Source organism: Coregonus clupeaformis, chromosome 26, assembly GCF_020615455.1.
Source record: "Coregonus clupeaformis isolate EN_2021a chromosome 26, ASM2061545v1, whole genome shotgun sequence".
Taxonomy (NCBI): Eukaryota; Metazoa; Chordata; class Actinopteri; order Salmoniformes; family Salmonidae; genus Coregonus; species Coregonus clupeaformis.
The window spans coordinates 48838815-48854024 of NC_059217.1; the positions used below are offsets into that span (position 1 = coordinate 48838815).

Consider the following 15210-nt stretch of genomic DNA (forward strand, 5'->3'; position numbering starts at 1 on the left):
CTGATCTCATTATTACTGAAACAGGATACAAGTGGAAAATATAAAGATCCAGTCCATAAAAAAATTGGAGGCCCCTTACACTTCAGTGTTGTGGTGCAAAAAATTCTAGCAAAATGTATAGCGCATAGAATTAAAAAAGGTATTGTCGGACATTATTCATTCTAATCAGACATATTTTTTACATGGAAGATACATTGGAGATAATATAAGGCAAGTATTGGAAACAATAGAACACTATGGAAAATATGGGAAACCAGGCCTGCTATTCATAGCAGACTTCGAAAAGGCATTTGATAAAGTATGACTGGGGTTTATATATAAATGCCTGGAGCATTTCAATTTTGGAGAATCTCTTATAAAATGGGTCAAAATCATGTATAGTAACCCTAGGTGTAAAATAGTAAATAATGGCTATTTCTCAGAAAGTTTTAAACTGTCAAGAGGAGTGAAACAAGGTTGTCCACTATCGGCATATCTATTTATTGTGGCCATCGAGATGTTAGCTATTAAAATCAGATCCAATAATAATATCAGAGGATTAGAAATTCAGGGCTTAAAAACAAAGGTGTCATTGTACGCTGATGCTTCATGTTTTCTTTTAAATCCACAACTAGAATTCCTCCACAGCCTCATAGAGGATCTAGATACATTTTCTAACCTTTCTGGATTACAACCAAATTATGACAAATGTACTATATTACGTATTGGATCACTAAAAAATACAATTTTTACATGACCATGTAGTTTACCAATAAAATGGTCTGATGGTGATGTGGATATACTCTGAATACATATCCCAAAGGAAATAAATGATCTCACTTCAATACATTTTAATAGAAAGTTAGCAAAAATAGATATGATCTTACTACCATGGAAAGGAAAATACCTGTCAATTTGTGGAAAAATCACACTGATTAACTCTTTAGTATTATCCCAGTTTACCTATTTGCTTATGGTCTTGCCTACGCCTAGCGAGCAGTTTTTTAAATTATATGAGAAAATAATATTCAATTTTATTTGGAACGGCAAGCCAGACAAAATTAAAAGGGCCTATTTATATAATGAATATGAATTCGGTGGACAGAAATTATTAAATATTAAAGCATTAGACCTATCACTAAAAGATTCAGTCATACAAAAGTTATACTTAAATCCGAACTGGTTCTCAAGCAAATTAGTAAGATTGTCTCACCCAATGTTCAAGAAAGGCCTTTTTCCCTTTATTCAGATTACAACAACTCTTTTTAAGTTATTTGAAAAGGAAATAATCTCCCAAATATCACTATTTCTAAAACAAGCCATAGAAAGTTGGTTGCAATTTCAATTTAATCCTCCAGAAACGACAGAACAAATAATGCAACAAATATTGTGGTTAGATTCAAATATACTAATCGACAAAAAACCTTAATTTTTTGACAGAATGTTTAAAAAAGGTATAATCTTCGTAAATGATATCATCGGTAGGATTGGTGGAGTTATGTCGCACATGCAGCTAACAAAAACATATGGAAATCTCTGCTCTACCCAAAATTACAACCAAATAATTGCAGCCTTACCGCAAAAGTGGAAGAGGAAAGTGGAAGGGGGAGAAAGTAAGGAACTTGTCTGTCGGCCTTGCATTAAAGAACATAATTGGTTAAGGAAAACTGTGATAAATAAAAAAGTATATCAGTTTCACTTAAGGATCAAAGCATTGACAGCCGTCCCATATAGATTGCAAAATAGTTGGGAAGAGATTTTTGACGTACCGATCCCATGGCATAGTGTTTATGAACTGACACGCAAAACGACACCGGATTCAAAAATTAGAATCTTTCAATTTAAATTATTATATAAAATTCTTGCTACCAATAGAATGTTATTTATATGGGGGATACAATCTTCCCAGCTCTGCAGATTTTGCTGTGAAGAGACAGAATCATTAGATCATTTGTTTTGGTTCTGTCCATTTGTAGCTTGTTTTTGGACACAGGTCCAGGAATGGCTAAAGGATTGCAATATTTACCTGGAGCTAACCTTGCAGATAGCATTACTGGGTGATCTGAAAAGTCATAGTCAATTGATCAATAATATTATAATACTTTTAGCAAAAATGTTTATTTTTAATTCACAATCTGTAGAAGCAATGAGAATAGAAAGGTTCAGAACTTTTGTAAAACATCACAGTACGGTTGAAATATATATGGCAAATAGAAATCCTATATGGATGGTGTTAAGAGATAGATGGGAGGTATTGAATGGAGTTGAAGGATGGGACTAATAACAAATAACAACAAATAATAACAAGATAACTAATAATGTAAGCATACTGTGTCCATAATAAGTATATAGGTTGTATGTTGGGAGCTTTTGGGAAAGAGCACAGTTAGAAAGATATGGCATATAGAAGCAAACCGGATGGACATCATGAAAATGATCGGAGAGGTTGAGAGTAGAAGAAGTTCAGGAGCAAAAACAAAAAAAACTAATAAAATAGAATTATTGTAAAATTGACTGTGTCCATAAGGTGTAGATTTTTACATTTACATTTTAGTCATTTAGCAGACGCTCTTATCCAGAGCGACTTACAGGAGCATTTTTAGGGTTAAGTGCCTTGCTTAAGGGCACATCGACAGACTTTTCACCTAGTCGGCTCGGGGATTAGAACCAGCGACCTTTCGGTTACTGGCACAACGCTCTTACCCACTAAACTACCTGCCGCCCTAGATAGTAAGTATAGGCTGGAAGTAGGGGCCTGGGCATTGTTGTTCACTAATTTACCCCAAGTAGGGAAAGGATGGCGGGGTTGAAAAGTAATAATGGGGAGTATATATATAAAAAACATGGGAGATTGGAAGTGATGCAGACAATTACATTGATAGAAGTTACAATCTATCTGCAATATTAAGCTGATCTACCCCCAGAAAAAAAAAAAAATAATAATAAAAAAAAAAAACGTATCTTCCACACAGACCATCCCCTGGCATGGCAGAGTGCTATATTAACACACTACCCCTCTGTTAACAGTGCTAAACTAACACACTACCCCTCTGTTAAGAGGGGGGGTGTTAGCGATGGGTGGAAACTCAGGATACTAGACAACGAGGACTCTGAGTCAGGCAATGTCAACCTGTACAAGTCTGGAACAGTATGGAAAACAGTTTAAGCTGGACTTTCACCTAATCAAAGAGGGAGCGCAGCAGGAGAAGCTCTCTCTTGAGAAAGACACCCCCACCCCGAGCGTGTCAGATCAGACCTCTTCATTTAACCCCACAGATGAGCAACCCCAAGCAGAAAGTCAACCTCCCAGCACAGAACACTACTCCCTCATTGAAATGAAGGATAAATTCCCCCAGCTGGAGGTAAGGCAGGTGGAGCTGGAACAGCAGGTGAACACACTCCAGTCAGCACAGACCCAGACAACAGTCCAGCACAACAACACCCCCTTAACCAGACCTGGAGAGCTGGAGGTGGAGAGAGACATGTCTGCACTCTGGACTGTGGTGAGACAACATCAACAGGAGAAAGAGCAGGAGCAGGAGAAGAACAGAGCACTCGAGGAGAGGATCAGAGTGCTGGAGGAGAAGGTGAGAAAGATGACGTGTGACAGAGAACAACCCCTTAGAGAGCTGGCCACCCCCGCAGAGAAGCCAGCAGAACAGCCCACCTCAGATCCTGACCAAAGTCTCAACACCACAGCAGAACAGTCCACCACAGCAGAACAGTCCACCCCAGACCCTGACCATAGCCTCGACATCACAGCAGGACAGACAAATGAAGAACCCCAAGCCCAGGGGATCACACCCCCTCTGAGCACCCCCCATCAGCCACCCTGATAGCCCTCCTGACAACCCCCCCACACCCACTGAGGACATACACACGCCACAGATTGTACTCTTTATGGACTCCAACTGGAAAATAAACTTTTTCCCAAACACACAGTGTCTAAACTCTGGTGTCCAAACACCCAGCGCGCCCTAGACCTTCTGTCTGAGGACCAACTAGGATCACCCAGCCACATAATAATACACACAGGCACAAACGACCTGAGAACACAGCAGGAAAGGGTGGCCACAGCACTCAAGGGAGTGATAGAAAAAGCTTATTCTACTTTCCCCAACGCACAAGTGGTTATCTCAACCCTGCTACCACTAAAAGATTTCCACCCTGCTACCATACAGCAGGTAAACGCAAGTATTTCCCGTGACTGTGCCTCAAAACCAAATGTCTACCTGGCCCACCACTCCACCCTGGACGTGAACAGCCTTTAGGACCAGGTCCACCTATACAAGGCAGCAGTGCCAACATTCGCCCGGGCCCTAAAGGTCATCGCCCTCAACCGCAGACCCAACACCTCACACAGGAGCAACAGATCAACAGACACCAGCAAGACACTCTCCCAGAACTGCGGGACACTGTTCACAGTCAGCCCACTGACACCCCTATCAGACCACAACAAAATCACAGTCTACTTGAACAGAGCAATACTCATTCATGAGGCATCAAAGCCAAAGGAACTGAATAATTTAAAAAATGCTATAGATGGAAGGAAAGTAGTGTGGAAACCTAACAAAAAACTATTAGGCAACAACAAATTCAATACATTTTAGACAACTTCCTGGACAAAATATTTCACTGTAATAGTGAAGGTGTAAACTTGGCACTAGAAAACCTAAACAGTATATTTGACCTCTCAGCTTCCCTATCAAACCTAAAGAAATTAACAACAATGACAAATGGTTTGATGAAGAATGCAAAAACATAAGAAATAAATGAAGAAACCTATCCAACCAAAAACATAGAGACCCAGAAAACCTGAGCCTTCACTATGGTGAATCACTAAAACAACACAGAAATACACCACGGAAAAAGAAGGAACAGCATGTCAGAAATCAGCTCAATGTAATTGAAGAATCCATAGACTCTAACCACTTCTGGAAATATTTGAAAACACTAAACGAACAACAACACAAAGAGTTATTTATCTAAAACAGAGTTGTATGGGTAAACCACTTCTCCAATCTTTTTGGCCCTATAACAAAGAATAAACAGCAAAAACATATACATGCTCAAATACAAATCTTAGGATCAACTATTAAAGACTACCAGAACCCACTGGATTCTCCAATTACATTGAATGAACTACAGGACAAAATACAAAAACCCGCCAACCCAAAAAGGCCTGTGGTGTTGATGGTGTCCTAAACTAAACTAAATGATAAAATATATAGACCACATTTTCAAATTGGCTAGTCTTAAACTTTTTAACATAATCCTTAGCACTGGCATCTTCCCCAATATTTGGAACCAAGGACTGATCACCCCAATCCACAAAAGTGGAGACAAATCTGACCCCAATAACTACCGTGGGAGCCACTTTCTACCACTCTAAATTTCAAGCCTCTGCCTCTAACCCTAGGAAGCTCTTTGCCACCTTCACCTCCCTGCTGAATCCTCCTCCTCCTACCCCTCCCTCCTCCCTCTCTGTGGGAGACTTCGTCAACCATTTTGAAAAGAAGGTTGACGACATCCGATCCTCATTTATTAAGTCAAATGACACTGCCGGTCCTGCTCACACTGCCCTACCTTATGCTTTGACTTCTTTCTCCCCTCTCTCTCCAGATGAAATCTTGCGACTTGTGACGGCCGGCCGCCCAACAACCTTCCCGCTTGACACTATCCCCTCCTCTCTTCTCCAGACCATTTCCGGAGACCTTCTCCCTTACCTCACCTCGCTCATCAACTCATCCTTGTCCGCTGGCTATGTCCCTTCCATCTTCAAGAAAGCGAGAGTTGCACCCCTCCTCAAAAAACCTACACTTGATCCCTCCGATGTCAACAACTACAGACCAGTATCCCTTCTTTCTTTTCTCTCCAAAACTCTTGAGCGTGCCGTCTATAGCCAACTCTCCTGCTATCTCTCTCAGAATGACCTTCTTGATCCAAACCAGTCAGGTTTCAAGACTGGTCATTCAACTGAGACTGCTCTTCTCTGTGTCACGGAGGCTCTCCGCACTGCTAAAGCTAACTCTCTCTCCTCTGCTCTCATCCTTCTTGACCTATCTGCTGCCTTTGATACTGTGAACCATCAGATCCTCCTCTCCACCCTCTCCGAGTTGGGCATCTCCGGCGCGGCTCACTCTTGGATTGAGTCCTACCTGACAGTTCGCTCCTACCAGGTGGCGTGGCGAGAATCTGTCTCCGCACCACGTGCTCTCACCACTGGTGTCCCCCTGGGCTCAGTTCTAGGCCCTCTCCTATTCTCTGTATACACCAAGTCACTTGGCTCTGTCATATCCTCACATGGTCTCTCCTATCATTGCTACGCAGACGACACACAATTAATATTCTCCTTTCCCCCTTCTGATAACCAGGTGGCGAATCGCATCTCTGCATGTCTGGTAGACATATCAGTGTGGATGTCGGATCACCACCTCAAGCTGAACCTCGGCAAGACGGAGATGCTCTTCCTCCCGGGGAAGGACTGCCCGCTCCATGATCTCGCCATCACGGTTGACAACTCCGTGGTGTCCTCCTCCCAGAGTGCAAAGAGCCTTGGCGTGACCCTGGACAACACCCTGTCGTTCTCCGCTAACATCAAAGCGGTGACCCGATCCTGTAGGTTCATGCTCTACAACATTTGCAGAGTACGACCCTACCTTACACAGGAAGCGGCACAGGTCCTAATCCAGGCACTTGTCATCTCCCGTCTGGATTACTGTAACTCGCTGTTGGCTGGGCTCCCTGCCTGTGCCATTAAACCCCTACAACTCATCCAGAACGCTGCAGCCCATCTGGTGTTCAACCTTCCCAAGTTCTCTCACATCACCCCGCTCCTCCGCACACTCCACTGGCTTCCAGTTGAAGCTCGCATCTGCTACAAGACCATGGTGCTTGCCTACGGAGCTGTGAGGGGAACGGCACCTCCTTACCTTCAGGCTCTGATCAGTCCCTACACCCAAACGAGGGCATTGCGTTCATCCACCTCTGGCCTGCTGGTCCCCCTACCTCTGCGGAAGCACAGTTCCCGCTCAGCCCAGTCAAAACTGTTCGCTGCTCTGGCACCCCAATGGTGGAACAAGCTCCCTCACGATGCCAGGACAGCGACCACCTTCCAGAGACACTTGAAACCCTACCTCTTTAAGGAATACCTGGGATAGTATAAAAGTAATCCTTCTAAGTACATAAAAAAATTAAGAATAATAAAATTGTAAAGTGGTTGTCCCACTGGCTATAAGGTGAATGCACCAATTTGTAAATGTAATATGCGTCAACAGCAACCTTGGGAAAAACCTCTGCATTATCATTAAAAGCAGAATCGTACATTCCTCAGTGAAAACAATGTACTGAGGAAATGTCAAATAGGCTTTTCACCAAATTACCATACGACAGACCACGTATTCACCCTGCACACCCTAATTGACAAACAAACAAAACAAAGGCAAAGTCTTCTCATGCTTTGTTGATTTCAAAAAAGCGTTTGACTCAATTTGGCATGAGGGTCTGCTATACAAATTGACGGAAAGTGGTGTTGGGGGAAAACCATACGACATAAAATCCATGTACACAAACAACAAGTGTGCGGTTAAAATTGGCAAAAAACACACACATTTCTTTCCAAAGGGCCGTGGAGTGAGACAGGGATGCAGCTTAAGCCCCACCCTCTTCAACATATATATAAACGAATTGGCGAGGGCACTAGAACAGTCTGCAGCACCTGGCCTCACCCTACTAAAATCTGAAGTCAAATGTCTACTGTTTGCTGATGATCTGGTGCTTCTGTCACCAACCAAGGAGGGCCTACAGCAGCACCTAGATCTTCTGCACAGATTCTGTCAGACCTGGCCCTGACAGTAAATCTCAGTAAGACAAAAATAATGGTGTTCCAAAAAAGGTCCAGTTGCCAGGACCACAAATACAAATTCCATCTAGACTCCATTGCCCTTGAGCACACAAAATACTATACATACCTCGGCCTAAACATCAGCACCACAGGTAACTTCCACAAAGCTGTCAACGATCTGAGAGACAAGGCAAGAATGGCCTTCTATGCCATCAAAAGGAATATAAAATTCGACATAACAATTAGGATCTGGCTAAAAATACTTGAATCTTTTATAGAACCCATTGCCTTTATGGTTGTGAGGTCTGGGGTCCGCTCACCAACCACCAACTCACAGAATGGGACAAACACCAAATTGAGACTCTGCATGCAGAATTCAGCAAAAATATCCTCCGTGTACAACGTAAAACACCAAATCAAATCAAATGTTATTTGTCACATACACGTGTTTAGCAGATGTTATAGCGGGTGTAGCGAAATGCTTGTGCTTCTAGCTCCGACAGTGCAGTAATATCTATCAAGTAATATCTAACAATTTCACAACATATACCAAATACACACAAATCTAGTAAGGAATGGAATTTAAGAATATATACAGATATGAACAAGCAATGACAGAGTGGCATGGACTAAGATACAGTAGAATATTATAGAATAGAATGCAGTATATACATATGAGATGAGTAGTGCAAGATATGTAAACATTATTAAAGTGACTAGTGTTCCATTTCTTAAAGTTGCCAGTGATTTCAATAAGCAGCAGCAGCCGCTAATGTGCTAGTGATGACTATTTAATGCCGATACCCGCTAATTATCAAAATCCAGAAAATAGCTGTTAAATTCTACAACCACTTAAAAGGAAGCGATTCCCAAACCTTCCATAACAAAGCCATCACCTACAGAGAGATGAACCTGGAGAAGAGTCCCCTAAGCAAGCTGGTCCTGGGGCTCTGTTCACAAACACAAACAGACCCCACAGAGCCCCAGGACAACAACACAATTAGACCCAACAAAATAATGAGAAAACAAAAAGAGAATTACTTGACACATTGGAAAGAAATAACAAAAAAACAGAGCAAACTAGAATGCTATTTGGCCCTAAACAGAGAGTACACAGTGGCAGAATACCTGACCACTGTGACTGACCCAAACTTAAAGAAAGCTTTGACTTTGTACAGACTCAGTGAGCATAGCAGACCTGGCTCTTAAGAGAAGACAGGCTATGTGCACACTGCCCACAAAATGAGGTGGAAACTGAGCTGCACTTCCTAACCTCCTGCCAAATGTATGACCATATTAGAGACACATATTTCCCTCAGAATACAGACCCACAAAGAATTAGAAAACAAATCCAATTTTGATAAACTCCCATATCTAATAGGTGAAATACCACAGTGTGCCATCACAGCAGCAAAATTGACACCATTGTAAATACAACCTATATTTATTTTCCCATTTGTACTTTAACTATTTGCACATCGTTACAACACTGTATATAGACATAATATGACATTTGAAATGTCTTTATTCTTTTGGAACTTTTGTGGGTGTAAGTTTTACTGTCCATTTTTTGTTTTAGTTTAAAACTTTTGTTTATTGTTTATTTCACTTGCTTTGGCAATGTAAACATATGTTTCACATGCCAATAAAGCCCTTACATTGACATTTAATGGAAAGGGAGAGAGAGAGAGAGACTCAATTTGTCTTTCCTCAATTATTCACGTCCTCTCTCCTGGCCTGATTTCCAAAATGCATTGGAGCAGGTCTGAGGGGAGAAACGTCTAACCTTCTCCCCCAATAGAGTTTGAGTAGGAGGAGAGGAGATAGCAAAGAGAGCCAGTGACTATTAGAACAGACCAGATGTAGTAGTATCGTAGTAAAGAGAACCAGATGTAGTAGTATCGTAGTAAAGAGAACCAGATGTAGTAGTATCATAGTAAAGAGAACCAGATATAGTAGTATCATAGTAAAGAGAACCAGATGTAGTAGTATCATAGTAAAGAGAACCAGATGTAGTAGTATCATAGTAAAGAGAACCAGATGTAGTAGTATCGTAGTAGAGAGAACCAGATGTAGTAGTATCGTAGTAAAGAGAACCAGATGTAGTAGTATCGTAGTAGAGAGAACCAGATGTAGTAGTATCGTAGTACTCACCTGGTGTCTCCACCCTCTGGTAGTGGTAGGGGTTGACACACACCTCGTCCTTCTTGGTGTGGAAGGCGTACTCACAGAGCTCTATGGCCCGGAGCTCGTGGTGCGACTGCAGGTCTGGCCAACGCCACAGACGGCCGTATATGACATGGGGAAGGCCTTTACGATGAGACACCTGGAGACGACCATCTAGAGACCTGATGGGGGGGGTAGAGGAGAGACACAGAGAGTTATAACACATGGGGAAGGGCAACACAGACAGCATACTTTACCAGACATACAGCAGACATATTATCCTCAGAGCAGAGAGAGGGAGGGAGGGAAAGTCTGACAGTTCTCCCTACAGAGTCCAGTGTGGTGATTCAAGGTGATTCAGTATCTCCCTGTTTCCACTAACCAGCTTCCACTACTTTCCAACAGCTCACCATAGTAACCTCTCTCTCTCCAACAGCTCACCATAGTAACCTCTCTCTCCAACAGCTCACCATAGTAACCTCTTCTCTCCAACAGCTCACCATAGTAACCTCTCTCTCCAACAGCTCACCATAGTAACCTCTCTCTCCAACAGCTCACCATAGTAACCTCTCTCTCTCCAACAGCTCACCATAGTAACCTCTCTCTCCAACAGCTCACCATAGTAACCTCTCTCTCCAACAGCTCACCATAGTAACTTCTCTCTCCAACAGCTCACCATAGTAACCTCTCTCTCCAACAGCTCACCATAGTAACCTCTCTCTCTCCAACAGCTCACCATAGTAACCTCTCTCTCCAACAGCTCACCATAGTAACCTCTCTCTCCAACAGCTCACCACAGTAACCTCTCTCTCCAACAGCTCACCATAGTAACCTCTCTCTCCAACAGCTCACCATAGTAACCTCTCTCTCCAACAGCTCACCATAGTAACCTCTCTCTCCAACAGCTCACCATAGTAACCTCTCTCTCCAACACCTCACCATAGTAACCTCTCTCTCCAACAGCACACCATAGTGGCCTCTCTCTCCAACAGCTCACCACAGTAACCTCTCTCTCCAACAGCTCACCACAGTGGCCTAGCCCCCTTCCCACCCTACCCCAGTTCACCCTGTCTCTGCCTGCCTGTCAGACGCTTGGCTCAACATGTGGTTCTCATTCCTGAGAGAGTCTCTCTCTCTCTGCCTTCTCTGGCAGTATCCTACACCAGGGGAAAAGCTGGAGTAAAACACACTACAGACACTCCAAACCTCTACCCTCCTGAACAGGCCAATCCACGAAGCCAAACTTAGTAGGGAAACTGTCGTGGATAAACAAAATCAGAGCACGCGGACACACACACACACACACACACACACACACACACACACACACACACACACACACACACACACACACACACACACACACACGGACAGTTTGGGGTCTGTGTCAGTCTTTGTTGATAATCCAAGGCAGCCAGGAAGGAAGGAGAGGACCGGGGTTTGACCTCCATGAACTCAGGATCAGACTGTTATCACACAGCTATTTCCTGGTTGGCTCCATTATGAGAGCAGTGGTGTGCCTTGGCCCTGTCCTATACACATTGATAGGCCTACGAATATTTACTGATCTAGTCGTATGCCGATTTGTCGCTGAGTATGGCTTATTGATGATGCACTGTCCAGTGTTCTCCACAGGAGTAGAACCAGTGTTTTCCACTAGCGCGATGACAGACTCGTTTTTCAGCCGGCTACTTCTTCTCACTGAAATTAACTACGCTACTTTTCAATTCACTAGGTCAGAAAAAGTCAGCCAAGCCCACTCCTGCATCGAATAAACAATATGCAATCTTCTAGAGATCTATTGATAGGACCAGGCGCCTGTCAGTCACAAAGTGAGAGCGATAACAGGGAAACGCTGCTGGTTGGACAGTCTGCTGTCTGTCCCGCATCCCGGTACCTGTGGCAGAGATCTGTATATAATGAGGAGATGCTCATGTCTCCGCCCTAACATTGGGAGTCGTTGTCCCAAAGGCAGGAAGACAGCTGACAAGGTTCAAAATAAGCCTATAGAAATGCATTGGGCTTATTTTGGACAGATTAACTTTGGCCTCTTCCTCCCTGTCTGTGGGCAGTGTGATTTGTGTGTGCTGTGGTTGCTTGCAATGTTCCCTCTAAGCTGGGCATATGCGCAGCCGAGCACCTCCTCCAGGACTGCCGCACAGAAGAAATGCCAGGCCACGCAGAGACGCAAGAGATTGAATTTGACTGAGTTCGCCCCGTTAGTTTGCTCTATATAGATCAACGTTTTTTCTGTGATCGAATCAACATTATATCAGCGTCTTTTCAATTCAACAAAGCAAAACAAATCAAACTTTCCAAGATTGAGTCTGTGATTTTGTTGCAGGCAGAGCCGGAGCGCAACGGAGTATAATTCTATTGGCGTGGGTGGCCCACGAGCGGTCTTTCAATCACCCGGGAGTGAACGCGCTTTTCAGACCAGTTCAGATCTGAGCACAGTGTGCACATTTGTTGATATTCTTTGCTAGTTAGCGAGTTATTAGCCCAGTTATAGATAAGTATAGGTCAGCAATGGGGAGTTACTGCTTCCTGCAAGAGCACAAAGGCTATATTTCAAGCTATTCAGGTAAAAAGCTTATGTCTTAATTAAAGGGGCAGTGTTGTATTTTGAGACAGGCTTGAATATGCAAATAAGCCAATATGCAGAGGGATAGTCTACATTGTCTAATTCTCTGTATGGTAATAATAATACATTTTAATTTGTCAAGTGGTTTCTTGCATCATACAACACAATACAATGCAATTTACAGTCACCTATTTGGCCCCTGGTGTCACAGACCAAGTAAGAAAATCATTAATTAAATGTCAAGCCCTTCATAATGATGTGAAAATGTATATAAAAGTCCCATGCAATGTAGGCCTGCATTGAACACCACATATAGGCTACTGTAGACTATATCATAGAAATCAAAAGCTATTTCCATGTGAAAATGTTATGGGATTTGCTCCATTGGTTTTGTTGGTAGTCCTACATTATGCTCAGATAGCCACAATAACCTGTTGGCTACTGTCTAAAACTGTCAGGATACAGCCTGTTGGCTACTGTCTAAAACTGTCAGGATACAGCCTGTTGGCTACTGTCTAAAACTGTAAGAGTACAGCCTCAGTGTTCACTGGAAACGCACACTGGAAGTTTCACAAAACTCTCACAATGGAGAGAACATTGGTTGGTTGCAATCAAATTTCTTTAGACTGTGGAGGGGGCGAGCATGATGCTCCTTCATCGTCTCTGTCGGTGAATTTCAGGGCTCTACAGTGCAACCGTTTTACTCGCATAAAAATAGATGTATGAACTGAACAAGTAAAATATGAGCACATGTTTTCAAAGTATTTCTGGCTTCTTTTTTTTTTCCATAGCTGGTAGCACATAGAACCATAGAAATAAGAATTATCTAATTTCTTTACACAGTGCAACCATTTTACTCGCATATGTGATTTACAGCAACAACAAAAATCCTGCTGTAGCTATTTTCAAAGTATTCCTGCCATTTTTTTTCTTCATAGCTGGTAGCTAATCACACATAGGACCATAGAAATAATAATTATTTCTTATTTCTATGCAAAGAACTACGTAGAGTCCCATATATCCACACTATGCTGAAAAATATTCATTTTTAGAAGTGCAAAAGGCATAGAAGTTGGTCGAATTTACACACAATTCTACGTAAGTGCAACTTTGTCCTCGTGTTTCTCTGCTATTTACATTGTTTTGTTCACATACTAGGTTGTTGTTCAATATTAGTTTGAGTTTGCTCAACTGATATTAGCAAAGGGATGTCGGAGAATCTCATCAGACAGATAGACATGTGAATCCCACCGTTACCACGGTAAAGGCCCGCCCCTTAAAGTGGGACTGTCAACGTTTTAGCTACATTAAATCGTATTGAAATATTTTCATATACACCCCCAGGAAGAATGACAAAGAAAAAAAATATGGACAAGTGAGCACTTAGATGTGGTCATTTTCACGTTTTCATAAATTCATAGAATGATTGGGAATTACGTATAATAAAGGCATTTGTGAAAATTCCATAGCAATAGAGAGGGAAAGCGGCCGTGCGTTTGAACAATTAATAGACACTGCAGTAAATAAAACCATCTGCCTTGTCCAGGACCGGAGTCTACACAGACCGGTGCGCCAAAGCCAATCAGAGCTACAGTAAGCCTATATGCAAATAAGCCATTTTACACAAGGGCCTGCCATAATTCACTTTGAACTGCGCGACTTTAGATCATTAGAACGCATTCGCCAAAAGCCACAAAATACACCTGAAAGGATTTCTGCAAATATGTAAATACCACGGGAGTCCTCATACATTTGGGAACTTGACGGTCCTATTGATCAAACAACCATGAAAAGGTAGTCTCTCTCTCCCTCAGTTGCCTTTGCACATCAACAAGATAAACAATTAATGCTAACCAGAGCAACATTGCAATATTTTGTTTTTTTGTGTGGTATTTCGTACATTATTTGCCCAGAACGTTTTTTGTGTTATTACATATAGCCGGAAATAACTTTTGGATATCAGAGTGGCGGTAACTCACCAGCATTAAGACCAGAAATACGACTTTCCCGAATTGGATCCTTTGTTCGTACCACCCAGGGCAATTTAAATTATCCCAGAGGCTGCTCCAAGATGCCGCCGGTGGAGAAGAGGTATTCAGAGTGGACTTCTAGTCCGACTCAGGAGGCGTGCACACCATCCACCACTTCCGAGTATATTACTCACTAATGTTCAGTCTCTGGACAATAAAGCAGACGAGCTCAGAGAGACATCAGGGTTTGTAACATCCTCTGTTTTACGGAATCATGGCTCTCTCCGGATATACTGTCCCCGTCCATACAACCAGCTTGGTTCTCAGTGCATCGCGCAGACAGGAATAAAGAACTCTCCGGGAAGAAGAAAGGTGGTGGTGTATGTTTCATGATTAACTACTCATGGTGCGATTGTGATAACGTATAGAAACTCAAGTATTTTTGTTCACCCGACCTAGAATCCCTCACAATCAATTGTCGACCGTATTACCTCCCAAGAAAATTCAGTAGTCCCAGCCGTGTATATTCCCCCTCAAGCTGATACCACGACGACCCTCAAGGAACTACACTGGACTTTGTGCAAACTGGAAACCACATATCCTGAGGCCGCATTTATTGTAGCTGGGGATTTGAACAAAGCAAATTTGAGGAAAACGCTACCGAAGTT

At 42.6% G+C, this 15210-nt stretch overlaps 1 protein-coding gene across 1 annotated transcript in view; it reads right to left on the reverse strand.

Annotated features, from left to right (window-relative positions):
- Positions 1–15210, reverse strand: part of smad3b (SMAD family member 3b) — a 73058-nt gene that overhangs the window by 41822 nt on the left and 16026 nt on the right. The window contains exon 2 of the mRNA XM_041858240.2: positions 9977–10170. Within this exon, the coding sequence (XP_041714174.1) occupies positions 9977–10170 (194 nt within the window). The remainder of the gene's footprint in view (positions 1–9976; positions 10171–15210) is intronic.